This window comes from Vidua macroura, chromosome Z, assembly GCF_024509145.1.
Source record: "Vidua macroura isolate BioBank_ID:100142 chromosome Z, ASM2450914v1, whole genome shotgun sequence".
Lineage (NCBI taxonomy): Eukaryota > Metazoa > Chordata > Aves > Passeriformes > Viduidae > Vidua > Vidua macroura.
This window is the reverse complement of record NC_071611.1, coordinates 958,786-986,055: the sequence shown is the minus strand read 5'-3', so window position 1 is coordinate 986,055 and position 27,270 is coordinate 958,786. Positions and strand designations below refer to the sequence as shown.

Sequence of the window (27,270 nt, the reverse complement as noted above, 5' to 3'; positions counted from 1 at the left end):
CCACAGGTTCAGAGGAGATCACTAGACCCACCATTCATCCTGCATCCCTTTGATAGCGACAGCCAAAGAGAAAGATACGCGGCAACCCCCGACATTACATAAAAAAGCTGTTGGCAAAATCTGTTACAGAAGCAGAAATCTGCAGCAAAGTTAAGCCCCGGGGACAGAAAGTGATTCTGGTGCCAATCTGGCAGCACCTCCACGAGCTGACCACGGCCACAGGAAGAATCCAAACCACTAAAATTCTCATTATGACAACAGATGATGCTGACACTGTTACACAGCAAAGGCTTTCCTGAAGCCAAGCTCTCCTCCCGGTGAGCCGCTGCCCAGCGCTGCTGACGGCTTTGACAGAGCACGTTCCCGGGTCGCGGCTGCCCGCAGCACTCCCGAGCAGCCCCGGGAGATGCAGAGCACAGCGAGAGGGTTCTCGCCACATCAGAGAGAGCTCCGGGCCGGGCGGATCTCGCGCTGCCTGCGACGAGCTCTTCCCTCGGGACAGGTCAACCGGCAAGGATCTCTCTGGACACAAGCCTCTCCCCGGGAAAAGGAGCGGAAAGCCCCCAGCTGTGTGGGAGGCATCCACAGCCTGGGCTGGCCAAGGGCTGGGGTTACCCGAGTATCCCACAGCCACAAAATAACAAAAAAAAAAAAAATTTGAAACCAGAGAGGAAACAGCGTTTTTCTAGTCCAGACCTCCGGCTCTGCTTAAAAAAGAGCACCTGCGCCTTCGATTACCACCACGATGACTTTTTAAGAGCAGACCTTCCCTCTGGGGCGCGGTGCCCAGCCAGGCCACCAGCCATGTCACCTTCCCTGGCTCCATGAGGAAGCGGGTGCGTCCCATGGCACCCCTGCCAAGGGACCTCATCCAGGAGTTGTGGAACAAAAAGGACTCTGGAAACCGGACACCGCGGAAGCGTTCCGGTGAGTTACGGCACCTACTCTGCGATTCTGTGATTCTAGGGACTGCATCCTCCTCCCCCTCCACCCCGTGGTTTAGGAATACGGGAGGGGAAGAATTATTCCAGGGGGATCTGGGGAGGCTGGAAGTGTTTTGGCCGCGCAGGTGACGGAGCGCACGGAGGGCGAGGCCACCGCCGCGACCCGCGGGCGAAGTTCACCCTCCAGCGCGCAGAAGCCGGGCGGGTGAAACGCCGGGAGACCGGGAGGGGCCCGGGAGGGGCCCGGGACCCGCGGGGGGACGCCGGGGATGCCCGCTCCGCATCCCGCGCACCTGCGGCCGCCGTCCCGGCGGGTGCGGGAAAGTTGCGGGGCCCCTGCAGGGCTGGGAAGCAGCCCCTCCCCAGGACTGATGGAGCACGGAGAGGCACCCGCAGAGTCCCCCCCCCCGCGCCCCTCCCCGCTCACCTTGGTGTAGAGCTGCGCGGCGGACATGGCCGGGGCGGGCGGCGCTAGGCGCGGGGCATGGGGGCGGCGGGCGGCCGGACCGACCGCCGCACGGACACACGGACACTCCGACACAGCGGCACTCCGACCTTTACACCCACCGCGGCCGGCCGGGCGCGGGCAGGGGAAGCGGAGGGAGCGGCAGCGGCAGGAGGAGGAGGAGAAGGAGAAGAAGGAGGAGGAGGAGGAGGAGGAGGAGGCAGCGCCGCTCCGCCTCCGCCGCGCCCCGCTCAGGTATGGGGAGGCTCGGCTCGCCTCCCTTGGCTTGGCTATTATTATTTATTTTTCTAAAAAATTAAAAAAAAAAAAAAAAAAAAAAGGGAGGGGAAGGAAAAAAAAAAAAAAAACCTATTTTTGATAAACATTTCTTTATCCCGGCCGCTTCCCCCGCGGTCCTGAGCATCCCGCCCAGCTCCGGCGCCCCCCGGGCAGCATCCCCCCGGCAGCGTAGGCTGGTGCTGCGTTTGGGAGTTTTTTTGCCTTTTATCCGTCTTCCTTTCTTACAGAAGAAGAGCAATTAAGCCCCAAGCAGGTGCCCCTTGGTGGCTTTCGGGTCTTCCATCCCCCACCGGGATCCCCCACACTTTGAGGAGTGAGGGACGGCATCGCTGGGGTGTCCTTTGCCAGGACACACCCGTTCCCGGGACAAGAGCATTGCCCTCGTGAACCCGCTGGAAATCAACTCGAGAAGTGTGCCAGGGATAGGTTTTTCTCTGTTTCTGCCTGCCGGTGGGTTTGGGGTCCCACCAGCACCACTGCTCCTGGGTGCTGCTTGTGTGGCCACTCCTACACCGGAGGCAGGAACTCCAACTTCCACAAGCAACAGCCAAAAATTGATCCCAGCCCGTCAATCTGCGGCCATGCCGCTTCCCTCCATCCCACGGGAGCGCCCTGTTCTGCAATTCATGCTTATACGGCACTTTCAGAGCCTGAGAAGGAGAATGAAATGCAAAGTGTTCCTAATTAACCACTACTGCTATTCTTTATCATTCAAGGTATTTTGCATATTAACTGAGCAGGCAGAAACCACACTCAGCGGCTCCCGTTCCCTGTCACAGTTGTTTACTCCGTCACCGGGATCCCTCCTCCCGTGGTTTCGGGCTGTGCCACTCGCAGGGCACCCACAGCCTTTCCTCAGAGTGATCACTGGTGGCATCTCACACTCCGCTCCTTGTCCCCTGCAGGATAAAACTCTTCCCCTTCGGCATATTTTCTCTCTTCCACCCCAAAGCCTGGCAGGGAGCAGTGCTGATTTAGTGCAAGGACAGCCAGCATTGCAGATACCTCTCTTTTCCAGCTCTGAGATCCTTGATGAATCAAAAAAAAAAAAAAAAAAAATATATATATATATATATATTGCAGGTGGCTCTGGGGGGAGTCTGGGAAGGAGGAAGGAAGGGGTGAAAAAAATGTCTAGAAATTGCCCTGGGAAAATTTGATAGTATAATCCCTGCAAAGCCTCCAAGAGAGCTTAGTCAGGCAAACAAAACTTGCTCCTCTCATTTCATTAAATCAACTGCAGAAACAAAACGTGGAGCACTGGTGGAATTAGAAGCAAAGCTTTCAGTGAAGCTGGGGTAGCAGTGATAGCCCAGAGGCAAAGCACAGCCATTCCCATGAAATACCAGCTGGTGTCACATGCGATTCTCCATTAATCTAAAACTTTAATTAAACTCGGAAACTAAAAACCCCAAAACACATACAGAATCCCTGAAGCACATTCTAACTGCTGAGCTGCTGGAAATTGTCTCCTCCAGGAGATGGAAGCTTCCTTCCATTTGGGAATCAAAACTTGTGTTGACCAAATTTAACAGGCACGGGCTCTTAAATAGCAGCTTTTGGTACCCCCTCTTGCATTCACATGGAAGGCACCTTGAGGTGAAAATTAGCTAAATACCAGGGGGTTTTCCCCTTTAAGCACAGCCAGTGGATTCTTTATTAGCACAGGATGGGCTGGAGTTCGTTTTAAGGTCCTGGCCTTGTCCCTGACACATGGAGACCTCAGGAACAGACGGATGGATGGACAGGTGATGGCACAGGCCAGTGAGGAGCATCAATTCTGACGGCTCTAAATGCCTTCAGAACAGAGCTGGCTGTTGCTAAGTACAACCCCAGGTCCTGAATTTTTGCATGCAAAGATGTCCCGAAGACCTCAAATCTGGATTTCACTCCTCCTGTGCAGCACAGAAGTCACCACGTGCAACACGTGGGCACAATCTGGGTTCTGACAGAGTCACAGTACCCCGGTGCAGTGCACAGTGCACACTGGCTGTTTCTGCAGCAAGGGCTCCTACCTGGGTTAAAGTAATGATAAATTATTCCAGGGGATAAAGCAATGAATAATTAACATTCCTGCAGGTTGAACTGATTCTGTCCAGACCCCTGCAGCCCAGCCCCAGGGAGCAGAGACCAAGCCAGCACCATGCCTTAGGGCATGAGGAACCACTCCAGAGCTCATCATCTTGTGTGTGGCCAAAAATATCCCCATGGAAAGCCCTGGGGGGGTCAGTGTAAAAGCCCTTGTAAACACATGGGTGCATGTAGAAAAGTCTTAAAGCCTTGGGAGATGCTGAGGATTCAAACCCTGGCGTGAGTCTGGGATGATGTGATGAGGGACTGGCATTCCCAGCCCATGCCACAGGCACGTCACCCACACGCTGCACACCTCTGCTCTTCCTCTGTCACCATGACAAATTGAATTAAAAAATACTGGGAAGACTATTTTGCAGAGCTCTGGTACGTGTCTAAGTGAAGAGGCTGTGACTGCCAGGTTTCCAAATGCCAGTGGTTCTGTCTCTGCATGGCTCAGAGCCCTGGTGCAGGGCAAGCTCAAGCCTGGGCCAGGCTGCTTCCCTCACCAGTGGTGTCCCTGCGCTCGGGGTTTAATAGCTGGTTTCCCTACAGGATTGCTCACTGGGGCAGGAAATGCCACAGGATTTCAGGGGCAGCAGCTAACACTCCGGAGGTTCCCAGCACCTGCAAGCCACAATTCCCGCTGTGTTTGGCTCGTTACTGCCTGGTGACCTGTAAGTCAGAGGTGTAGCGTGAGCGCTGGCCCGAGGCAGGCAAAGGCACGACCAACCTTTGCAGCGCGTCCTGCTTGCTGCCCCGTTTACCCAGTTTGCTGCAAGGAGATCCAAGGAGCTGGAAGAGGATGGGAATCTGCAGGATTAAGGAAACCCTTCGGTCTTGAGAGAGAAAATCATTCTTACTGCATCGCTCGTCTGCTGGGGGCAGCAAGAAGGTGCCTCTCAAGGAGGCTGTGACCCAGCCAGCCTCACCAGTTCCTCTGGACAAGCCTGAATGCTGTAAAGCACTTGGCAGCAAAGGGTTCAGCCCCAGCAACACGCTCACCCGCCAACAGTTTTGTCTCAGAAGAGTTTAGTTGCCCGTTATCCCATGGGAATTCACTCCTGCTGAAGGCAAACTTCTTCCAGTCTGATCTTTTAATCTTGTGCAGACCTCATGTTCACTGCAGAGGAAATTTGCCTCCAGGAGCAGGAGCTCAGACACTCTATAAATGTTTGATAGCTCTGACCACCTCTTATGAGTTATTATTTTATTAAAAAAGGAGATTTATTATGGTTCTGGATGACTTGAATTCACAAAGCTCACCAATGTGGTATTTTTTTTTATCTCTCATATCGGGTGTACCCAACAAATGTCACAGCCTTTAATAACATGCTTTAATTAATCCTGGAATTCTGGATGTGCTATTATCTTCATTTTTCAAAGGGAGGTCACAATAGTAAAGGAAAATCTACATTGCTTGCACGGGCTACTCCAGGAGTCTGTGGCAGACCAGGAAATTAATCTCTTAATCATTCTGCCAATTTGACTCAGTGGTGGGAGCACAGACCTATGACTACCTCAGCTCTCTGCACTGATGAAACTATTTCCTTTACCTGGGATGGCTTTTCCCACCTGCAAAACAGGAGCAGCTCTGTGCAGTTTGGAGACGGCTGCTGAAAAGCACCGTGTAAGGGCTCGAGATCCTGGCTACCAGCCTACCTCTCCCAGCCTGAAGCTTCACCTTCCTGGAAGCTCCCTTCCTCAGTACCTGTAGGACAAACCCTGTTTGGATCCAAGGAATCCAAGGAAGAAGCCATGAGAGGCCCTGCTCTGGCTCCCTGCCAGGTTGGAGACAATTCCAGTGGACTTGTCTCTTTCCCACCTGGTGACTCAGAAGTTTTGTCTGTAAGTAATAATAAAATCCCACCACACTTCTTTTGCTCTCAGCAGGGCCAGGTTCTTCCACCATTTACACCCAGAATCAGCTGGGTTGCTGAAAGACCACTGGTACTGTTTCAGATTAACACATCTCCACCTGGCCTTCTTGTCCACAGGGGACAAAAAAGCGTTTGTCAGCTTGGTGTCTGCTTTAAACCAAGAGGACACAACTTGCAGGGTGTTTATTCCTGGTTTGTTCCAAGATATCTGGGATCTGGGGCTCCTGAGCTCTGATCCCAGTGATTTACCAGCTCCCCTGTGCATCCATTCATGTTCTCACATAACAAAAACACAACTTGGTTTCCCAACAGGGAGCCACATGCTGAAAAGGAGGGTGGGAGGACAAAAATGGCAGAGCAAGTGGTTAGTGAAAGATGGAAGTTTTGGAAGAAAAGGGTGAAAAGGCAGGAGCTGGAGGAAAGATGGCAGAAGCTGAAAAGCTGAAGGAGAGAGAAACAGCTGCAGATAAGCAGCAGCAAAGACTCATAGAGAAAAATGAGAAAAAAGGAACATAAAACATTTCTAAATGCCACAAACTCTGTGAGTAAGAAAGGATGAGAGGTTTTACATGGGTTCTTCACTTCCCTCCTCTGAATAGAACAGAGGAAAAACCAGTGAAATGCATAGCAAGGAGCTGGTCAAGGGCAGCACCGTGGGGAGCAGCTGGGTCACCCCTACCCCTGCTCCTCACGTCACCCACTGCTCCTCCTGCTTTAGGGCCAAGCTGGTGTGGGGGCAGAGAGGCCAGCGAGGTGTCCCTGCTCCCCACTGCCAAAACCCACCAGCACCTTCCTGGGGACATCCAGCCAGCTTCTGTGCTGCTGTCTTGAATTATGGTGGTGCTCCGGCCCCCCATTCCATGTGTTCAGGGTCCGGTGATCCAAGGAAGCCCAGACAGGCAGAGGTGCCATGAAAATTATAGAGAATAAACCTTTTTACAAGACACCTCTAACTTCAGCCCTGCATACTTAATTCTGCCCGAGCAGAGGACGCACAGACTTGGGACTCCAGTATTCCACAGATCATTCAACAGCTACCAGAATCTATGCAAAAGACTATCACCTTTTTAATGTTCACCCCCCCAGTAAAACACATTCAGAGTTTTATACTTGGCATCTAAATACAAAGACAACAATTTTGCAAATGTTTTCAGTTTGAAAGGCATTTTAATAAAGGTTTACTGAAAGTTTTCTACAATTTTTCTTTGTGCAGATTAAAAAGAATACCTGTGTATTATTCATGTCATAATAATACACTATTATATTGTAGAGGGCAGACAGTATTCTCAAATTAAAATGTCAAGCACTTTGGATTGGATCAGATTTGTCAAAAAAAAATCCATGGGGAAAAATAAATTTTAAAATACTGTTTCTTGTAATTTCCAATTAAATGTTTGGAGTAACACAGTGGAAAAAGTTCTTCCAACTCAAGTCAGGTGTAAGCACTCTACGAAAATGTCTTTAAAGACAATTGAGTGAGCTAAAATACCATAGTGACTGATGCCCTTAAGAGTCAGGCATTAGTGCTTTTTTTGCAGTGGGGGGCTTTACTTCCAGCTTGTGAGGCATTGACAGAATGAGCTGTACCTTTTCTTGGTACTCTCTCTCTGCTTCCATATTTGATTCGTGTTCTTTCTTCCTCTTCTCTTCCTCAGCTTTTTTGAGCCACTGTTGATAGGCAATTTGAGATGTGAGCTGGTCTCTGTATTCTTTGGCCTTCTGTATTTTTCTGGAAATGCCAAATGAATAGGTTATTTAAGCAGTATGGGTAAAAAGAATCAACTTTATTATTATTATTATTATGTAATCTGTTAGCATTCGAGCTCAGACTAAAGAACCATTCAAAGCTCCTTTTAGCAGTTATGAATAACTGCCACTATTAACCTTGTGTGCTTCAGAGAGTTAACTGCACTCTGTTGTGTCCTATAAAGCAGACTGTAGAACTGGTGCTCCACCAGAAAGAGGGAAAGAACAGCTCCCTGTAACCAGCATGCCCTCCCTGCTCCTCACAGCTGTGGTGAGAGGATAGAGGATGAGGGTGCTGGGTCTCAGTCCATCCCAGGCTCAGTGCTGCTGCTGACACCCATCCTCACCCTCCTGCTGAGAAGAACAACTCCCTGCTGCACTGATATTGCTGGAAGTGGCTGTCAGAAGAAATCAATCTTCCCCTGCACCTCAGGACTCATGTACTGCTTTCAGTCCCCTCTGGAGAAGCAGAGGAAGTCTTACATGTTCAGGCCCTTCTGGAGAAGGAGTCACACAGACACTTGAACGCCAACAGAGTAGTCAGGACTTGTGCACTGACTCAACAGAGCTGAGCCACAAACCCTTCCTGACACTGCTGAGTGCCATCTCAGCTAAATGGAGCACATCCCAGCTGGAGCCCAGTGTGTTTCCTTCACAAGGGTGACATTTCTGCCACAGCCAGGAGTTTGCTCCCAATAAAGCCCTCAGAGAACACAACAGATACCGGCTCGGGAAGCACCTACTTGTATCCCACGGACAAGAGTGGAGAAAGGGCAGGAATACAAAAGGGGAGTAAGTGAGATAAGGCCCTTTGCCCAAGGCTTTGCATGACACCCAGAGGAACATTCCAGCTATTGCGTGTAAGGATCTGCTCATCCAGAGGCACTATGGAGAGCCCCGTGCAGCCCGGGTTACTGCTGCAGCCTGGTGTTTTGGTGACTGACACAGGATTGTTCAAGGGATGTCTGTGGGTGGAGTTTAGCAACAAGCCCGGACACACTTGCTCTCCTGCAGCAGGAACAAGCAAACCTTTCATTAAGCCTCCTCCCCAGACTTCTGCCACTTGTAACAACAGCTCAGACTATGAGGAGATGTGTTTAGGAAATACGATTGATGTAAGTCACATAATGATCAAAAAAACCAACACAAGGATGTACCACTATCTCCTGACGTCAGAATTAATGACTTAATACCAGATGCAGTATTACAAGTCTGCTCTTGGGCAGTTTGGAACTGATAAGTTTGGAATTGATAAGCGTGGTGGGAAAGCTTCTCTCAACAGAAGGAAGTCCACCAAGTGTTCTAGAGTTATCAGAAAAAAAGAAATTACTCTCTCACAAGTTTGAAAGATTGATCTGCAAAGAAATGACCTGATGATATAGAAGAAAAATACCTTGTACGTCTTTCTTCTTCTTCATATTCAAATTGTCTGACTGCTTCAGCCATTGCCTTCTTCTCTTCAGCAATCTCTATTTTCCTCTCTTCTTCTTTCTGCACTGGAAAACAAAACCAAAAATCCTTTTAGAAGGTAACAGTTCTGCTGAGCTTGAAGTAGCCTAAATATTAGGTTTGAGTTTTGTTGTTTCTGAAGTGCCACACCAACAACAGCAAGTGTATTCTCAGCTTATTTATTTTTCATCCACTCAGATCTGGTCAGTTTTCACATTCAGGGCTTCATAATAATATAATTAACAACAATGACTGTTTGCCCATGCAGTCCTTACTTTACTAGGCTTTGCTCTGGTGATGGCAATGAGGAATTAGTGTAAGGAATGCCTGTAGGAGTGCATTTTGGGAACAGGTTTGGGGAGGTCACATTGCTGTCCACTCTGTCACACAGCGTGTGCTGGGGCAATGCTGATCCCAGCAGCAGGGTGTTGCACCACCTCTGCCCAGATGTGTGTTCCACCACTTACACTTCTCCTGCATCTGCGACTGCCTTATGTTCACGACATCTCTCAGCAGCTGAAATCGCGCCTTCCTCTCTTGTTTCAGTTTCTCAACCCTCTCAGCCCAAACCTGATCCCTCTCTTCCTTGAAGAGCTTCTCGTCTTCCCTTTCTTTCTCCTTCTCCCTCCTCAGCTGTTCAGTCAGATGATCCAGGTAAGTAAGTTGCTCCTTCAACAGCGTTTGCTGCAAACACACAGACGTTTGCAGATCTGAGTAAATTAATTTTAAAAAGCCTCTCAAGACCTGAAGAAAAGTGGCAGTTCATAGCCAGTGTGAGAGCTGGGAGCCCAGAGTCCATTCCAAAACTGTCATGGGAAAGAACTGCTCAGAATCCTCTACCTGGCCAGACAACAGGACAAATACAGTGATCCCTTTCCCCACAGCAGCTCAGCTGCCTACAACACACCCATTTTACAGACTTTCCACAGCTGACCAGGCTACTCCAGTATCACCTGCATTAATTATAATAATGTAATATAATATATATCACCTCCTGTAATTCTGCAGCAAGGTCTAACACTGAGTTGATACAACTTTCCAAACCTACAGGAGCTTCTAACCACCTCTCTCCTGTGTCCTAAATACCCTGAGACTCACTTGCATGCTGAAGTTGGGCAATCTACTTGTTTTAACTTCGGGAAATGACAGACACGTCCATTGACTCATGGCATCGCCAAGAAATAAAACATGAGAGTTCGCATCTATCTATATATAGTTTTTAAATGTTCTAAAGTTTTTTAGTTTTCACTAATTACAATAAGTTAAATATTTCCTTTCTTCTGCAGTTACAAATACTTACTACATCAAGTCCATGAAACAAAAAAAAAATAGTTTTCCAGCCTCTATTATGTCCATGCAGTGTAAGGATGATAAAGCTCAGGTGATTTACACACAATTAAATCAGCATGGAGGGACAAAATTCCAGGATTTCCTAAGAGCCCCCACTTCACTTATCCAGCCTGATAGCCTTGCTGATTGCAAAGCAGGCTTTAAAGTGCTGTGGTTTTAACAGCTAATGGGCTTCTGCAGAGCTGCAGGGAGAGGAGAGGCAGCAGGCTGTTCAACACAAGAATTATCTTGTTCAGGGAGAAGGGCTTGTGTCTGTTCTCTGTTACCCTGTGCAGTTCACAGGGCCACAGAACTAGTCTAGATGAGGTATTGCCCCACAAGCTCACAGTGAAACAACTTACTTTTTTATTTCTTATCTTCGCATATTCCTTTTCGGGGTCCTGAAAATCATTTTCCAGGATCACCTTCTCTTCAGCAAGTTGAATTTGTTTTTCTGCATCAAGATGCTTCTGCCTGTCCTGCACTGCTTTGAGCCATATCTCCCTGCATTCCTTCTGCTGATGTCGCTTCTTCCTCTCAAGGTCTTCATTTTCTTTCCTAAGCTGGTGCAGCTCTTCTTGCTACAAGGATAAAAGTAGCCAGTTTGTAAAATCACTGTAACTTCAAACTAAGTGGTGGCTAGAGTTAGTTAATTGCAACATGAAGAGAAAAGCCTTGCTGGCAACATAGAATTAGGGTCATCCACTAGACCTGGTAAAGCCTGAACATTTTAGCATATCATTCACTAGAATTCAGGATTTTTACCCATAATTATCACATGCACTTCAATACAAAAACAGTGTTGTGCCGGGTGTTTTCCAAATGTTTCAGGCAGATAGACAGAGTAGTCTCTGTAGGGAAATCAGTATCATTGCAGCACTTTTGATCTATATCCAAGTGTTCATACACAGCCATAAGCACTGACAGGGTCACTTGTTCCTGCTGTTTCTGTAGACATTATCTGTCCTCTGCCTGTGTTGGGTGTTCAAAGCACTGCATCTCTACCAGTCATAAGGTTGCACAAAGTCAGTGACTGCATCCTTGTGTTCTGATGGGCAGTTACTGAAGTTCTATGGTTTCAAATCATCCCACTTCATAGAGGAAAGAACTTTATATTCCACTTTGTATTGGAAAAATGTGCAGTGAAACCTAGTTCTTAAAAAGAAACAATGACAAATCGGAAATTAGTATTTGAGATCAAACAGGTATTTGTATATTCAAGATTATTTAGCCACAAAAAAAAATCAAAAGTAGCATTCGTAAGTAATTTATTCTGGACATCTTGCAATTGAATTACTGGACAACTGCAGTGAAACATAATCATAACACAGTGTGTGACCATCATTAGCATTGTATTATTTCAGAAATCATGCTTCAGCTGTCTCTGAGGTACACAGTTTTCTGTTAACCTGTTTTTAAATTAAATGTATCTTTTGTAATGTGAATGAGTCTTTAAAAATGCCTTAGCACGTTTGTCATAAACAGCATGTCTAATCTTCCCATAGGGAAGCAAAGCTGCACTCCCTAACAAATATCCCTTTTTATGCTGGACATAAAGCACTCACAGGTTCTTGCAGAATTTCAGACCCAAAGCTGACTTTGTATCTGCCTGAACTGTCAAATTCACTTTCAGAAGCTGGTGAAACAGCTTTGAAACTCAATATATATATAATTTGAGGAATAGCATTAGAAATCCAAAAGGCTTTGAACAGCAAAGGTGGAAAGAAAGCAGAAGTAGTTAGCAGTCTGCTGTGCAAGTTGACACATGTCTTTGGATGAATTCTGACATCAGTGAAGCTGTGTGAGAGCAAGGATGGGATCCATGAAAGTTTGTTCATTGTGGGAACACAACGTCGCAAGTGTGCAAAGAAGTGGTTACCAAACACTCTTCTGCAAGGCAGGACCAAAGTGCTATGGCAGAAACTCATGAAACTACATGATAACAGGATAACATGAAGTCAACCCCTTTCCAAGAAATCACAATTCTTTAAAGGGAAAAATAAGACAAAGGAGGAAGGCAGTTAATGTAGTTAGTGTAGCTAAAGCAGAAATTGCTGTCTGTGCTTTGTCATTCACCTGTGAGATATCCTGGTGCACACATGTGGTCTACTGTGCCAAAGGTGCAAGTTTTCCTTCACTAAATATTGTATTTTCATTGCAACAACCAGGAGAAACCTTTATGCACACTTAGCTGTCCATTCACCCAGATGAAACTGGTCATTGGGGGCTACCGGCCTGCAATGAAAGACTTGTAATGAGACCATCTGCCACATCCCTCTTCTGCTGAGAATGGATTACATCGCATTTTCCATACAGAAACACTCCTTCAAAGAAAGCTTTTTCTTTTCCAGAGACTCAACCACTTCACCAGAAATGTATCTCCTTGACAGAGCCCCAGGCTGCTGTCTCCAGGGGAAGATGCAGAGTCTTCTATTCTAATAGTGCTTTTCTGAAAAGGCCAGTTAAGGAGCAGCATTCTTTGCCTGGGAGGTTTGGCAGTGCCTTAAAAGTTGTTACAAGAAAATAATTCTGTTCTACATGTTTTTAAATAAGCAAAACATTAGTCTAGCTTGGAATATTTTCACAGACAGCATTTTCAGAGCTTTAGATTCATTATTGTCCCATTTTTATAAAATGGGGAAGCATATATGATGCCAGCACCAGCTTCCAGTGTCTAACAGAGTATCCTGAGTGATCATTCAGCCTCTACATGTAAATAGCTGCAAAATGAAGATTGAGTCTGAGCTAAATAGCCTCCCATAATTCAAAGTCAACACAGAATACTGAACTAGCAAGCCACACTAAAGCCAGCAACACTACAGCGGGAGAGGTGGAAAAGGATGATCAAAAAAGAAGGTAGTGGCTGAGCAGTTGGGCCAAGGTAGTCAAATGCCTCCTGTGATGTGAGCTCAACAGCAGCCAGGTCTAACAGGCAAGAGAGCTTAAGTGCTGCTAGCTAACTTGCTTAAAAATATATATAAAATAAATATTTCAGCTGGGAAACAAGATTTCCCTGCTATCCTGCAGGAAATTGGAAATCAAAAAACAACAAAGGTATTTGGCAAAAGCTTTAAAACATTTCCATTTCTCACAACACCTCTGAGAGACTGAGTGCCAAAACCCTTTAGAATGCTGAGTTTCAAAAGATGTATTTCCCTCTGTAAACAGGAATGCCTTTGCCACAGCTCTGGAAAAGAGGCTTAGCTTAACAGCACAGGCTCAGATACTAATGGAATCATGGAGATACAAATAAGGTATGGATTAGTGTAAATGTCTAGTAAGCCTATCATTAGAAGGGCCTCCTGCCCAGGCCTGAATGCAGAACACTATGGGAATTACCAGCTTTTCAGCGTCCTGTCTGATCTCCTGCTTCTTCTCCTCTCTGCGAGCGGCGTGCACGGCCACCTGGGCTTCACGCACGTCCACCATTTCCTGGATCCGCGCTGCCACCTCCTGCGCCTTCAGCTCCGCTTCCTGGTCCTTAGCCAACAGTTCCTTCTCACAAATCTCTTCCAACTTCCGCTCCTGCATCTTCTCTTCCTTTTTCAGTATCTCCTTCAGAGTCTGCTGGGCCAGCTGGCAGTCACCCAGTTCCTTCTCGCTCTGTTTTTTACAGTGTTCGCGATACTCATGACATCGGTTTCTGGAAGGCAACATAAAAGTGGTTTTTTTAAAAAGTCTCAAAACAATAAGCAGGTCTGGAGGTGTGTGGTGAATGAAGGCTCTCAGCTCATCACTGCTCAAAACACAGCAACCCGCGACACCGATTATACCCCTGGTCTGACATTGATTCCTTGTGGAACCTAAAGAACCACAGAGAGCCTGATTTGATGGAGGTTTTGGCAATAATGAGCTGAATTATTTGAATTTGTAAAAAAAACCTGAATCAACTTCCTCACAGGAGGAAGTGAAGAGGCAACAGTGATCTCTGCTCCCTGTGACCAGAACAGGACCCAGGGAATGGCTGGAGGTGTGCTAGGGAGGTTTAGGCTGGAGATCAGGAGGGTGCTGGCACTGCCCAGGCTCCCCAGGGAATGGGCACGGCCCCGAGGCTGCCAGAGCTCCAGGAGCCTTTGGACAGCGCTGCCAGGGATGCACAGGGTGGGATTGTTGGGGGTCTGTGTGGGGCAGGAGCTGGACTGGGTGATCCTTGGGGGTCCCTTCCAACTTGGGACATTCTGTGAGTTTAAATGAACACACAATACATCCACACATTGTACACACGGAACTTGGGGGGGTTGTGTGCATATGTATCTTTTATTAACATATAAAACACATTCATGCTACACTTATTCAAACATGTAGGTTGGCCTCTATTCAAATGAAGACTTAGAATAGGTTTGTAAGTCACCTGAAAGCTCATTCATATTCAGAAAATACTGCAGCCATGGAAATGTGGGTTACATGGTTGAGCAGGAACCACTAGAAATGTATTAATTTTTAAAGTGAAGTTCTGTGGGACAATTCAGACAAGTTGCAATAAAAGCCTGGAGAAGGTAGAAAGTCAAACAAGTAATGCAGCTTTCAATTTTCATTTACTCTCTGCAACTGAGTTGCATATAAAGAGGTAATTTATCTTCAGCTGAAGAACACTGCACTAATTGCAGATTCTGCTTTTACTTTTGCAAACAAAGCACTATTGAGATCAACACATGCCATCAAACATTATTTAATTTGAACAATCTGTAAGCATTTTATTTCTCTTCTATAAACAGGATATAGATTTTCATGAAGTCAGAATGTGAAGCTGGCAGACAAAGATGAAGACCTGCAAGTGTGAAGGATGTATAAGGTCTGAGGATGTGTGACAGATGCCTGTGAATGCTGTGAAGTGAAAAGATATCTCACAATTTCATGCTGAATGAAACTATGCAGATTATTGCAAAGGTGTTTAGGAATTCTGAGAAGATATCACAGCCTGAATCATGAACAATTTCATGGCAGCAGTAGTTACCTGCACAGTGTGAAATACTATGACACTACACAAGCTTTAGCTGACTATCCTGTGTAACAGAAATACTAAATATTAATCGGGCAACTACCTCAATGCTATTACCAATGTCCTTATCAGGTTAGTTATTTAATTTTCAGAGTAGAGGTCTCACCACATTTTCTCCCTGCTGGCATTCAACAGTTGCTGCCTCACATTTCCCTGGGGACAAGGACATCTCTCTGTTCATCCTCTTGGCTAAAGCACCCAGTGCCATGGAGCCCGTGCTGAAAAGTGAAGGGCACTGACACGAACAGTGAAAGGGACAGCACTGCTGTGAAAACATTTCCATTCTGCTTGCTATTTGCTGGACCTGCCCCAGACTGAACCCCCCTGCCCAGGGCTGAGCCCCCAGCGTGGGCAGCAGGGCAGGGGGGATTCTGCCCCTGTGCCCCTGTGCTCAGCTGAGAGCCCACCTGCAGAGCTGCCCCAGCCCTGGCTCCAACAGCACAAGGACGTGGAGCTGCTGGAGCCAGCCCAGAGGAGGCCCCGGAGCTGCTGCCAGGGCTGGAGCCCCTCTGCTCTGGAGCCAGCCTGGCACAGCTGGGGCTGTTCAGCTGCACAAGAGAAGGCTCCAGGGAGAGCTCAGAGCCCCTGCCAGGGCCTCAAGGGGCTCCAGGAGAGCTGCACAGGGACTGGGGACAAGGCATGCAGGGACAGCACACAGGCAATGGCTTCCACTGCCAGAGGGCAGGCACAGGTGGGAGATTGGGAACTGGGAATTGCTGGCTGAGAGGGTGGGCAGGCCCTGGTCCAGGGTGCCCAGAGCAGCTGTGGCTGCCCCTGGATCCCTGGGAGTGCCCAAGGCCAGGCTGGATGGGGCTTGGAGCAGCCTGGGACAGTGGAAGATGTCCCTGCCCATGATAAAGATGACTTTGAAGGCCCCTTCCAACCCAAACCATTCCATGATGAGATGCTGTAGTTCAGTGCCAGTGCAGGCTGGCGAAAAGGGATGGTTGTTTTACCTCTTGGACAAGACAGGAACCCCCTGACCACTGTTCAACCCAGCAATAAAAGCAGAAAGCAGCACGGGGATGTGCATGCCATGAGCCGTGGCACGTTCCAAGGAGTGTCCCTGCCTCCCAGCAGGCCATCAAACGTACTACGTCATTGATGGTTTTCTTACGTTTTACCACTGGAATCTATCTTTCATCTCCTGGGTGGGAGTTAGTGGTGATGAAAGACCACAGCACTAATTAGTATTAATGAAAAATGTATTTCTCAAATGTTGTGAGGGAAACATGCTATTATTAAGATTCTAAATCTTGCTATTATTAGGATTCTACATTTTACAATTAGCAATCACTGTATTACCTTAACACAATGGGCTCAAAGTTCATTCAGCATTGAAGGAATAAAGAACTAGTTATTCTTTTCTGTGATTATAAACTAATCTGATATTTATTGAATTTCCACGGGGGAGTAGAAGTTAATTATGTTCAGCATTGTTAGAATTTTAATATAAAATAACCCTGTAATTGCTTGATTATATCAAAATAATTCCCTCAAAGCAGCTCTTACACCAACCCATAAACATCTGCTCCCCCAGATGGCAGGTCTTCTTCCTCACTTTGCTATCCCTAAGCTTCTTAACATTAAAAATGTGCCTGGATGTGGCTACTTCCCAAAGACAGAATTTCCCCAGTTATTTATTCATTTTATGGCTGCAGCACAATGTTGCTGGGATAACATCATTCCCCACATGGATGCTTCTGATGTTACCACAAGAAAGAGGATGTGATCTGTGTTTTATGCAAATTTTAAGACATTCCAGTTTTCTTTAAAGTTACTAATGATGAACATGCCCTCAGGCTAGCACTGGCTGAGTCTCTTCTCAGACAAGGTGTAGCCCTCCCTGAAAATTAATTCCAGCAGGACTCCTGTGGTCCAAGCCTTGTCCCCTCTGCCACCTTGTGACAAAGGACTCTTCCTGGGTAACATTACTGCTGAGAAGCTGTTACATCTGTACCCTCAGGCCATGGAAACCAGCCATAAAAAATAAAAAATGCTGCCTTTTAGTGCTCTGGAATAATGTCTGACAGTGTAGGTGTTCCTATACCTCAAGGTTTGAGAATCCATGCCTGCAAAAGAGCAGAGCACCTTGTGTGGAGTTAAAGGAAATACAAACAAGTCTGTATCAGGTTTCAGAAAGATATTCAAAAGAGTTGAAAATCCACAGGCAAAGAGAAACAGAAAATCATGTCTGTATCCACCTGCTACTGGATTGACTTGCCAGGGCTCCTGGGTGTGCCCTGGAGTAATCATCTCCAAAGGGGGCAGGTGTACAGGAAGAGAATATGTTTTGTACCACTGATAAAAAACATTACAAAGTAAAAAATAGCATTTATTTCATCTTTACCTCATCCTTTTTCATTTTTATTTGTGCATATGTTCTGTAATGTACACAATATACCAGTACAGTATATTATTATATATTTATATAGTTGATAAATAAACATATTGGGGTAAATGTTAAAAGTTTTTACAGCTATGGGGGTGCAGTCAGAGGATTGGAGGCCATTGCTCCAGAGGACAGGCTGTGACACAATTACTGCTTGTGGATTTTCAGTAAGTGTTGGTCTCTTGAGAAGCAAATCCTGCTCCCAGATCTCTGCCTGGACCAGGATGGTTTAGGAGGAAGAGTAACATCTAACAGCCAGAGAAAAACAGACCTGGGGCTATTTAAACAAGACAAATTCATGCAGGTACCCCAAGACTGCCACTCACAACAGCTGTGAGGAGAGATGGCTTCACTGCCTCTAAGTCCTCTGAAAACGTGCAGCCAGCAGAACACCAACAGTAAAGTTTCAACAACACTTTTTAACGGGATGCTGTGTGGTGTGAATATGGCTTAGACCCCAGAGCAGAGTGGGAAAGGCAAAAGGACAATAACAGGACGAAATATTCCAAGGAGACTGAGTGACCCATAGATCAACTGGGCTATGTTAGGAACACAAAGGACCTGAGACATTGGGACAGGCAACTGCAGCATGAAAGTTCAAGTATGTGTCACCTGATGATGCAGTTCAGTGGTGTGATTCATTTTGCAATTAAAATATCTAAAATTAGACATCTGAACATGAATCTGCATATGTGCTAAATTCCCACTCTGATCAATGAGAACCTAATTAAAGTCAGTAGAGGCTGGGGTGCAGTTCAGCTGACAGGGCAGGATAAGCCTGTTTGGGACTGACTTTAGGTTCCTGTAACTGTCCTGATTTTGGTGAAGTTTTGAATAGAACAGGAATGCAGATTCCCAGGGAATATAAAGATACCAACACTTAGACACCTACCCTTAGGCAACATCTCCCCGGTGTGTAAAACAAGCTGCAAGATCAAAATAAAATGCACTCCAGAAGCACCCCCTCCAATCTATTTTAAAAATGAGTTTCAACCACTTTGTGTGATAGAGAACAAACCAGAAGCTGCAAAAGGCAAGGGCCACATTTTCAAACCACCATGTGAAATTAGGCAGTGTATGCACTTCTAACACTAAAGTCTAAGTCTACAAGTCAATAAACCCCACATTTTAACATTTACCCTTGGAATTAGTTAATTAGTGTTTATGCACAAGTAAGAGCCAATGTTGATTTTTATCCCCAGCCTGTGCACACTGAGAAGCAGGTGGTGTAGATTTTGTAGTACCGTGGGAGACTGGGAAGGACATTTCAAATAATCATAATTAAATAACATTATTATTTCTTTCATCCCTCCCCCAGAAAACCAGATTTACAAGAATGGGACAAGGCAGATTTCATGCCAAGGCCTCAGGTCCTAGTAAGTACCTGCAAGTTACTGCTTTCAGTCAGGAAGATTTGGCACAAGACTTCAGGCTGCATTAAACCCTTAGCTGCTGCAGCTGCTACTCTTGAAAAGTATGCAATAAATAAAAACACTGTCTTTTTGGACAATCTTAACGTTTCAGGAATCTTTGATGTACTACCTTAGTAAGCTTGATTTAGGCCAAATTAACCTTGCCTGAACTGTTCACTCCAACAGTATAAAGCTGAAACAGGAATTACAAGAAGGGTTGACTTTGCAGGAGAAAACGCAGGGATGCTCATGTGGACAAGGAGGACACACTACACTTGCAAGAATTAATTACTTTGATTTTTTCTGTCTTACTGTTTCAATCACTTTCATCTTTCCTTCTTCAGTTTATTAGTGCCAGCTTATTTTTAAATTGTGCCTATATATTTACTTTGGGCAATTTCTCTTTTATAAGATACATTTATGACAATACCTGAACTGTTGCTCTCGCTTTTCAGCCACCACTTGTAGTCTTTCTTGCTCCCTCTTCTCCCTCAGTAATTTTGCTTGTTCCTTCATCTTTACTTCTCTGTGCTGTGCCTTTTCTTCATCAAGTGCGTTCACCTCAGCAAGGTGCCTACTCTCCTCTGCCTCCAGAAAGTCACGGAGTCTGTGATGAAAACATTTGAATAAAGGCTAGATCAATCCTTCTGTCGAAGGACAAAGTTTTAGTTTATTTGTTATTAACACAAAGTGGGTACTGGGCTCCTTTCAACACCTCTTGCAAATGTCAGAGAAGTGAACATCAAATTTTAACTCAGGGATCATTCCTGTTGTGTCCATCAAGGGAATCTTACAGCACAACATGAGTGATTCTATCCAGGCACAGTAAAACTCCTGATCTTAAAAACTCACTTTCAAAGCTGCTTTATGGCTTCACTTCCCCATTCATCAAATTATTCTAATTCTCAGACTACATTTGTCACCAGCTGATAAAAATTAGATTTTGTACTATGGTTACCCTTCAGCATAGACCCAGAGAATACCCTGAGCTGGAAGGAACCCACCAGCGTCACCCAGTCCAGCTCCTTCCCTGCACAGACCCCCCAACAATCCCACCCTGTGCATCCCTGGCAGCGTTGTCCAAACCCTTCTGGAGCTCTGGCAGCCTCGGGGAGCCCGGTCAGTGCCCCACAGCTCTTTGGGGGAAGAACCTTTTCCTGATGCCCTCCCTCCTTTATGTATCTATAATTATATCTTCTCTCTAACGACCGCTTGCTATTTTAGCATCACTCCACAAACACTTCATCCTGAAATATCTTTGATGAGAAAATTACGTCAAATAGCCAGTTTTTAAACACATCATCATTTACTTCTCTGTTAATCTCTGTTAATCATTTACTAACTTGTTAATTTCTGTGAGAAACCTAGGGCTAAGGAATCCAGAAATCACCGATTTCAGCCCAAATGCCACAGGGTCTCAGCAGAAAGGGAGCTGGGGTCCCGGCAGACAAGCTGAGCACAGGCCAGTGATGCACCCTTGTGGCAAAGAGAGCCACTGGCACCTTGGGCTGCGGGGGGAGCAGCACTGCGAGCAGGGCCAGCGAGGGCTGCTTCCTCTCGGCACTGCTGAGACCCCACCCGAGCGCCGGCTCCGGCTCTGGGCTCTGCAGCACCACAAGGACACAGCCTTAGCAGAGGGTGCCAGCGGAGGGACACTGAGGGGCTGGAGCACCTCTCCCAACGGGAGAATCTCTCCTGCAGTTCCTTCTCTCCTGAGAGAGCTGGGACTGTCCAGCCTGGAGAAGAGAAGGCGTAGAGGGATCTTGCCTATGTACATAAACTCCTGAAGGGAGGGAATGCAGAAAAGACAGACACCTACTCCTCAGTAGTGCTCAGTGGCAGGACAAGGGGCCACAAATTAAACCATGTGAAATTCCCAATGAACAGAAGAAAACATTTTGTTTTCTTTTTACTGCGAGTGTGGTCAGATATTGGACAGGCTGCCCACAGAGGTGATTCAGTCTCCATGTGTGGAGACAAGCAAAACCCAAATGGACACACTGCTCTAGGTGACTCTAGGGCTGGACCAGATCATCTCAGGAGCTTCCTTCTAACCCCAGTGGTTATGTAGAACCCAATTCCCCTGAAGGCACATTAGACCAGGACACCAAACTGACGACCTTCTCAGCTACAAAGTCACTTGACATGAAACAGTAACTGAGGAATTAAATCACATGATTTTTTCCAAAGATCAATACAGCACAATTCTGTTCTTTATATGGCAGCAATGTGCTTCACCTTTGAAATTTTCCAGAAGTCTTTCAAAATATTAACTTTTTCAGCTGACTGTGCCGCAAAGTGTTATTTGTAGGACCTAAACATCAGCTTGATGAGTTTGCAACAAAACCCTCAGTGACACTGAACTGAATTTCTGACACTTTGCTACCCAGAGAAGCTGTGGATGTCCACAGCAGGGTGGGTGGAACTAGATGAGCCCATCCAGCCCAAACCACCCTGGAATTCTATGATTCTGTGCCCCATCTCTGGAAATGTTCCAAGCCAGGTTGGACAAGGTTTGGAGCAACCTGGTCTGGTGGGAAGTGTCCCTGCCAGGGGGCTTGGAACAAGATGAGCTTTAAGGTCCCTTCAAACTCAAACCATTCCATCACTTTATGATTGAATCAAGGCACTCTTCACTCTCTTTAAAAATCAAGCAATGAAAGTGCTATGCTACTACTTCTATCCTTCTCTGCGTCAGGCAGGAGGCTCCAAATGCCACCTCTGCTACACTGGTTACTGTGTTTGAACACTTGTCTCGGGTGCCCGGCCCTCTGAGCACAGACTGAAAACCGCAGGGGCGCTGCACTGGCTACTTGTTTGCTACCTCTCTCTCCTCACTTCGATCTCCTGCAGGTACTGCTCAGGCAATGAAAGTGCTATGCTACTACTTCTATCCTTCTCTGCGTCAGGCAGGAGGCTCCAAATGCCACCTCTGCTACACTGGTTACTGTGTTTGAACACTTGTCTCTGAGCACAGACTGAAAACCGCAGGGGCGCTGCACTGGCTACTTGTTTGCTACCTCTCTCTCCTCGCTTCGATCTCCTGCAGGTACTGCTGCAGCGTTGCCTGGACCTTCCTCTCGGCAGCGCGGTGCATCCATTTGTCCTCGCCGCTCTTGTGCCAGTCGCAGACGTTGCGGTAGTGGCGGAACACCCGCAGGACGCGTTCTTGCTCACGCTGCTTCTCCTCCAGCGCCCTCTCAGCCAAAATCGTCTCTTCGACGATGTCTCTCTTGGGGGGCTTGGCTAGCTGAGAGAGAAAGGAAATGGAGAAAGCGCGGAGACCGCGTGGCACCCTTCCACGGTGTGAAGGGGCCTACAGTGAATCCAGAGAGGGACTCTTCATCAGCAATTGTAGTGACAGGACAAGGGAAATGGCTACAGAGTGAAAGAGGGAAAATTTAGGCTTTAGATGTAGGAAGGAATTCTTTGTGAGGGCAGTGAAGCACCTGCACAAGTTTCCCAGAGCAGCTGTGGCTGCCCAATCCCTGAAGTGCCCAAGGCCAGGCTGGACGGGGCTTGGAGCAACCTGAGGCAGTGGGAGGTATCCCTGCCCATGGCACTGGATGAGCTTTAAGGTCCCTTCCAAACGCAAACCATACATGGGTGAAAATACAGACTATTAGTCTGCGTGTTTTCCAGTTGATTTCATGACTGTACAAGTATCTAACACCAAATGACGAGTTCACGGTAATTATGGGGTAATCACAGAATCACTAAGGCTGGGAAAGAGCTCCAAGATCATCAAGTCCCAGCTGTGCCTGATCCCCACCTTGTCACCCAGCCCAGAGCACCCAGTGCCATGTCCCGTCCTTCCTGGGACACCTCCAGGGATGGGGACTCCAACACCTCCCTGGGCAGCCTCTTCCAAGGCCTGAACGTCCTTTCCGTGAAGAAATTCCTCCTAAATTAGACAAGCCCTGCCTACACCCTCATCCCACATAGCACCAGGCTCCTCAGGACCCCCAAACACAGCACCAGGCTCCTCAGAACCCCCTCCGGGACCTTCAAACACAGCACCGGGCTCCTCAGGACCCCCAAACACAGCACCGGGCACCCCAGGACCCCTCACACAGCACTGGGCTCCCCGAGACCCCTCCCGGCTGCTCCCAGAGCAGCCTCAGCCGGCCCCGCTCTGGGGCTCAACCCCCACTTTCCCGCAGGTCCCCGGAGCAGAGCAGCCCCGGTGTGGCCCCTCACCAGCGCCACATCGTGCGGCCCGCAGCCGGTGAAATCCCGGCGTCTCTGGGTGTGAGAGCGGTAAGGGGGCTGGGGACGGGGCGGGGGCCGCGCCGCCATGGCGGGTGGAGGCGCCGCCGTTGCTGAGGGGACGCGCGCGGGACGGAAGTGGCATCATGGCGGACCGGGGGCGCTGAGGGGTCTCCTGGCATGGCAAGGGAGCTGAGGGGTGTCCTGGCAGACCGGGGGCGCTGAGGGGTGTCCTGGCATGGCGGGGGCGCTGAGGGGTGTCCTGGCAGACCGGGGGCGCTGAGGGATGTCCTGGCATGGCAAGGGAGTTGAGGGGTGTCCTGGCATGGTGGGGGAGCTGAGAAGTGTCCTGGCATGGTGGGGGAGCTGAGGAGTGTCTTGGCATGACGGGGGCGCTGAGGGGTGTCTTGGAAGGCCGGGAGCCCTGAGGGGTGTGCTGGCATAGCGGGGGCGCTGAGGGGTGTCCTGGCATGGCAGGGGAGCTGAGGAGTGTCCTGGCATGGCGGGAGCGCTGAGGGGTGTCCTGGCATGGCAGGGGAGCTGAGGAGTGTCCTGGCATGGCGGGGGCGCTGAGGGGTCTCCTAGCATGGCAGGAGCCCTGAGGGATGTCCTGGCATGGCGGGGGCGCTGAGGGGTGTCCTGGCAGGCCGGGAGCGCTAGGTGTCCCGAGGCCAGCGGATCGTCAGGGCTGGGAGAGATCCTCCATACGATCCAGCCCTGCCGCTGTAATTCCGGACCCACCACACCGCGGCACCCCGAGCCACAGCCCGGCGCCTCCTGAGCACCTCCCCTGCGACTGGCCTCTCTGGGCAGCCCGTGCCAATGCCTGCCCGCCTGTGTGGCAAAATGCGGAATACCTGAAAGTTTCTGAAGAAGGGGTGTTCTTTAATCATGGAATCATAACGTATCCTGAGTTAGAAGGGAGCCACAAGGGGCTCCGTCCCCACCGCGCACGGCGTCAGGGACCACAGAGTGCGGCCCCGGTGCCAGAGTGGGGACAGGCTGGCACAGGAATGGAAAGGATTTAGGTTAATGACTCTTATCTTACGGAGCCAGCCTGGCAGAGCTGGGGCTGTTCAGCTGCACAAGAGAAGGCTCCAGGGAGAGCTCAGAGCCCCTGCCAGGGCCTCAAGGGGCTCCAGGAGAGCTGCACAGGGACTGGGGACAAGGCATGCAGGGACAGCACACAGGCAATGGCTTCCACTGCCAGAGGGCAGGCACAGGTGGGAGATTGGGAACTGGGAATTGCTGGCTGGAAGGGTGGGCATGATGTAAATTAAGGGCCAGGAGACCAGCTCCTTTGAAAAGGCCTTTATTAGGTGATCAGCTCTGGGTGGGGGCCCGAGGGGTCGCGCACACCGCCGGCCGCTGCTCCCTTCGGCGACGCGGAGGAGGAGGTGGTCAGTTGTGCTTCACAGCAGAACTGGGGCTTCCGTCCTCGAGGGCGTGCCTAGGAAGACCATTGTGGCTCGTAGACTAGGGTCCTCATCTCGGTCTGGCTACTTTCAGGTGGTGGTGACCTCCAGAACTCGATTGATGGCATGGGAGGACTCTTCCCACTAGGTCTAGTCACTTGGTTCCTCGAGTTTCCACGTTATTTTGGTGTTTTTAGGCCCTTTTGGTGGATTCTGTTCTGCTTCACCTCATTTGCATACTGCCGAGGTTGTTTCTGGCCGCCATTTTGGGAGCAGCGAAGGCAATGCCCGAGGGACTGAATGAGGGTAACAATAAGGGATTTAACAAGGGGTAACAGGGGGGTATTATGCAACCCTAGTGAACATGGGGGAGCATATAACAACCAGGGGGGTATTACAACAAGGGTACAGTCAGAAGGAACATGGGGAGACATATAGAAGCAGCAAACAGGGGGTGTATTACAACCAGGGCACAACTGGAATGAACAGGGGGAGACATCCACAGTGGGAGACATAACAAGGGGGGTACAATTGGAATGAACATGGGGGCACAACAAATATGCACTGAATTCATTCATAACAGGCAGGCCCTGGCACAGGGTGCCCACAGCAGCTGTGGCTGCCCCTGGATCCCTGGCAGTGACCAAGGCCAGGCTGGACAGGGCTTGGAGCAGCCTGGGACAGTGGGAGGTGACCCTGCCCGTGGCATGGGGTGGAAGTGGATGGGCTTTAAGGTCCTTCCCAACCCAAACCCTTCTGTGACTCTATGAAATGGAGCTAACGACAAGAATGGGTTCCCTGTGCCCGCAGGTGATGGAGCAGTGTGAACCCACAGCTCCCAGGCCAGGACTGTCCCAGAGGCCTCCTGCAGCACGTCCTGCTGATGCCAGGCTCCCCACCTGCCTGGGCTGGAGGAAAACAGAAAGTAAAACATTGGCTGTGCGTAAGTGATTGCTTCAAGCTCATTGCCCTCAAAGGTGTCTCGGGAAAAAAGCTGTTGCTCTTTGAAGCTCTGGAACACACAACACACACATACACTGCCAAGAACTTTGCTTTCTTGCACACAATCACATTAGCTTGGCTGATAACAAGTTGAAAAAAAAAGATCCCAGGGAAGAAAGGTCAATGTTTAACCTGGCTGTAAATCTTGTTCTCATCCAATTAAAACCCAGTGCAATTACTTCTGGTGTCAACGATGGGATCCTTGCACAGTCAAACACAGCCGTTTGGTACACAGGATTTACACACAGGAGTATGTGTTATACCACCATGGTAGTGCTTGAAATGGAATGGAATCTTTTGAGTTTATTTCAGTAGAGACTTAATGCTGTCATACTATTGTGAATTAGTCTTTGATGTGTTTGTGAAAGGGAAACAACCTCACATCACTTTTCCCCTGAAAACTTGTATTTGAGTGGAGGGAGGGCTGAATGCCATATAAAAATGGCATTTTTATACCAAGTTCTGCTAGTATTTTATGGTGTGTTTAATGGGAAATGTTGCCTTAGTCTTAAAATCTACACAAAACCAACAATCAGCTTTATATGTAATAGAGAGTATACAAATGTGCAGCACTGCCATCTGTTTGAAATCCAAAAATAAACAGGGATATGTGGATTCTCTGAAGCCCCCATTCTTCTGTGAAGTCCCTCCACCAGCTCTGAGAACATTTCCTCCTGAAAAAGCTGGGCTTATTCCAAAGACATTGCAGATGGCTTGTGACTTTGAGTTTATTTTACATTAACGTTCGATGAAAAAACAGATTTTCCTTAACTTAGGTGCCTAAGAGGACCCTGGTCCCTGGCTTTCCTCACTGGGAATGTATATGGGATATAGAATGTACATAGGATATGGTCTGTTCTGGATTGGCTGGACTGAATTCTCCTTCCTGAAACCTCTCACTAAGGAATGGTCCATGAACCTCATATATTCACAGAACCACAGAATCCCAGGATGGTTTGGGTGGGAAGGGACCTTAAAGCCTGTCCCATGCCACCTCTGCCATGAGCAGGGACACCTTCCACTGTCCCAGGGTGCTCCGTTGGCAGAAGGGAAGGGCTGGGAAGGCACAGGAGAAGGACAGCACGTGCTGACGGATGGAGGAACTCAGCAAACCAGAGCCCATTTTCAGGAGCAAAATCTGCAGTGGGAAAATCTGGCAAGGACAGTAGGGCCTTTCTGTCCTTCAGGGAAGTATAAGAAACTGATTGGTATCAGCTAACAGACAATTCCCACTTTGTACACAAGAAACTTTCAACTTCTTCCTCTAGAAGGAAAATTAACTCTATTTAAGGGAACCAAATTCCTCCCCACTCCTCATAAAAGACAGTTTTCCCTACAATGGCTGCCTGTTCTCTTTGTCTGGGATTGTGGTGGCCACATGAGCCAGTGCTTGGGTGCACCAGCCCCCATCCCTCTGCAGGATCAAATGTCCTTCTGTCCTGCAGATGCCCCTGGCTTCCCAGGCTGGGGCTTTCAGAAGTTGCCAGTTCCTCCCTGGTTATGAATCCCCCTGAGGCTTCCTCACTGGTCACTGTTCACACCATCTCAGGTTCCTCCAGCCAGGCTTTCTTGTGATTCTTTCTCCAGGCAGTCTTCAAAATACTTACTTAGGGAAACCATGACTCTTGGTTTTTTGTGTCTTTTGGGTACATTTTTTCTGAAGTGCTTTTTTTTTTTT

General features: G+C 48.2%; 2 protein-coding genes and 1 long non-coding RNA gene across 5 annotated transcripts in view; 1 reads left to right on the top strand and 2 right to left on the bottom strand.

Moving 5' to 3' along the window:
* MYO5B (myosin VB) overlaps positions 1-1,491 on the bottom strand; it is a 148,662-nt gene extending 147,171 nt beyond the window's left edge. Inside the window, exon 1 of the mRNA XM_054003809.1 lies at positions 1,372-1,491. Within this exon, the coding sequence (XP_053859784.1) occupies positions 1,372-1,398 (27 nt within the window). The 5' untranslated portion in view covers positions 1,399-1,491. The remainder of the gene's footprint in view (positions 1-1,371) is intronic.
* A 5,283-nt stretch (positions 1,492-6,774) lies between these two features.
* CFAP53 (cilia and flagella associated protein 53) lies at positions 6,775-23,293 on the bottom strand. The gene is made up of 8 exons (XM_054003378.1): positions 23,167-23,293; positions 21,987-22,216; positions 19,397-19,573; positions 13,503-13,806; positions 10,526-10,744; positions 9,302-9,518; positions 8,779-8,881; positions 6,775-7,368 (listed from the first exon to the last, which is right to left on the bottom strand). Exons 1-8 carry the CDS (start codon positions 23,263-23,265, stop codon positions 7,146-7,148), a joined length of 1,572 nt encoding a protein of 523 aa, XP_053859353.1. The 5' UTR covers positions 23,266-23,293; the 3' UTR covers positions 6,775-7,145.
* LOC128821955 (uncharacterized) lies at positions 23,139-27,249 on the top strand. Of its 3 annotated transcripts, XR_008441290.1 has the most exons (3): positions 23,846-24,398; positions 25,401-25,533; positions 26,369-27,249. It is a non-coding gene; the product is annotated as an uncharacterized LOC128821955 (long non-coding RNA). The 3 variants fall into 3 exon arrangements; XR_008441289.1 differs by lacking the exons at positions 23,846-24,398; positions 26,369-27,249 and adding an exon at positions 23,139-23,226 and having other exon boundaries at positions 25,401-25,770; XR_008441288.1 differs by lacking the exon at positions 26,369-27,249 and having other exon boundaries at positions 25,401-25,770.
* Positions 27,250-27,270: the final 21 nt, after the last annotated feature.